The sequence below is a fragment of the Cololabis saira genome, chromosome 11, assembly GCF_033807715.1.
Source record: "Cololabis saira isolate AMF1-May2022 chromosome 11, fColSai1.1, whole genome shotgun sequence".
Lineage (NCBI taxonomy): Eukaryota > Metazoa > Chordata > Actinopteri > Beloniformes > Belonidae > Cololabis > Cololabis saira.
In genome coordinates, this window is record NC_084597.1 from 22913640 (window position 1) to 22915741 (window position 2102).

The 2102-nt window shown below is 48.4% G+C and overlaps 1 protein-coding gene across 1 annotated transcript; it reads right to left on the bottom strand.

Annotated features, from left to right (window-relative positions):
- cldn5b (claudin 5b) lies at positions 1–1974 on the bottom strand. Its single transcript, XM_061734055.1, has one exon. The coding sequence runs from the start codon at positions 1836–1838 to the stop codon at positions 1191–1193; it is 648 nt and encodes a 215-aa protein (XP_061590039.1). The 5' UTR covers positions 1839–1974; the 3' UTR covers positions 1–1190.
- Positions 1975–2102: the final 128 nt, after the last annotated feature.

Below are 2102 nucleotides of genomic sequence, written 5' to 3' on the forward strand. Positions count from 1 at the left end.
ACCAGACAGTGAAACTGTTGTTTATTCTTTTGTTTATTAGAAAAGGCAGCAAGTAGAAATCTGTACAGTCTTTGATCATGAGTCCACCTGGGTCTGGAAAGACCTCAGAGGGGGAACCAAAGCTCTACAAACCACCAGTCCAAGTATTTACAAGAAATGTGGACAACAACAGCAACCATGTGGTGACTAAAGGTGGAGGACAGAAAACTCGTCCTGAGGCGCTTCAAACTGCCCAGGAGACTTCTGGACCAGCGGGAGCCCCACGCTACCAGGTGGACCTGGACTTCCAGTGGAGGACACATAAAACGGGGCGTCTTCATCTGCAGCCTCCTAAACATAGAAGTTTAAGTCCTGAGAGCTCAGTGAGCGGAGGAGGCTGACTCTGTATCTGCCAGCGAAAGAAGCCTTTTCTGAATTTAATCTTTTATGTTCGATCAGATTTACAGTTTGAATTTGTGGGTTTTATTTTTTTCCAAGTTATTTTTCTTCTTATTCTTTATTGAAAACTGTGAGCTTATGAAATTGATCCCTCTTTTTTTTCATTTTGCTGATTCATAAAAAGTTTCAAGCCTTTAAAATCTGAGTCTTTAAGTGTTTTTATTTTATTCTTCAAATGAAAGAAACTTGGGAGGATAGTTATATTTTGTAAACTCATTGAATTAGATATTTTTTAAGGTCACAATTTGATGTTTTTCTGCTCAATGTGCAACTTTATACAGTTAGAAAATCTGAATTATTTATTTTACTTATTTTAATTTAAGTTTTTTTTTATTAATTTTAGTTTATTTTATTATTTTATTGATTTAATTTGCCTGAAGATGATTATTTTGTACTTTTGTCTGTTTGAATGGTTGTGTTAAAAAAATAAATCAGACGTTACTCAACAGTTACTGAGTACTTGAGTAGTTTTTTCACCAAGTACTTTTTTACTTTTACTCAAGTAATTATTTGGATGACTAGTTTTTACTTCTACTTGAGTCATATTATTCTGCAGTAACAGTACTTTTACTTGAGTACAATTTTTGGCTACTCTACCCACCTCTGGTTCTGTGACTCGTAACCTTGCCATACCTTAGCTTTGACTGAATTGACGCCACTGCTGAAACTCCACCTGGTTCCTCCAACAGGTTATTTTACATTTCTCTAATAGTCTTTAAACTGCACCGTGGGCTCCCCTCCCTTCCCCCGCCTCACACGTAGTGTTTCTTGTCGAAGTCCGCAGCAGTCGTGATGCTCTTGGTGGGCGCGTACTTGATGGTGTATCCGCCCTGCAGCAGCTGGGTGAAGGAGCAGCACAGCATCGACCCCCCGATCAGCAGCAGCGCCGCGGCCGCCCAGCCCACGTAGATGGCCGCGCCGATCTCGCGCTTCTTGGCAGCGGGGACCTGCGGGTCGTGGAAGTCCACGATGATGTTGTTGGCCATCCAGCACAGCGGCACCAGCACGAAGAGCGCGCTCAGGATGTAGAGCACCCCGCCGGCGCGCACCACCCGCGCCTTCACCGCCTCCTCCCGGAGGCAGTTAGTGCACTGCGCCCCCGCCACGGTCACGGCCATGGCCACGATGCCCAGCACGGCCGACACCACGGTGAGCGCCCGCGCCGTCTGCAGGTCCTGCGTGAGCGCCAGCACCGAGTCGTGCACCTTGCACTGCATCTGGCCCGTGCTCTGCACCACGCACGACATCCACAGGCCGTCCCACATGGTCTGTGCCACCACGATGTTGGACTCGATGAACGCCGTCACTTTCCACATGGGCAGCCCGCACGCCACCATCACGAGCAGGGAGCCCACGACGCTGAGCGCCAGGCCGAAGGACTCGAGACACGCCGTCAGCATGGTTGCAGGATGTCCTGAGTGGGTCTGGTGATGGGGTCTCTGTTGTCCTGAGTGGGTCCGATGATGGGGTCTCTCTGGTCCAGAGTGGGCTTCTGTGGTCCTGATCCTGGTCTGATCCCAAAATGCTGTGCTCTGACTGAGAGTTGATGTTTATCCCAAACTTTGGACCAATCAGCTGTGAGTGCATCTTTTCTCAGCCGATGCGGGTGGGCGGAGTGGGAGCAGCAGCATGTGTGTGTGCATGGGGGGGGAGCGGAGGGGGCA

Excerpts from the sequence above, each read along its gene's own strand:
- cldn5b (XM_061734055.1), bottom strand. The coding sequence starts at position 1,838 with ATGCTGACGGCGTGTCTCGAGTCCTTCGGCCTGGCGCTCAGCGTCGTG.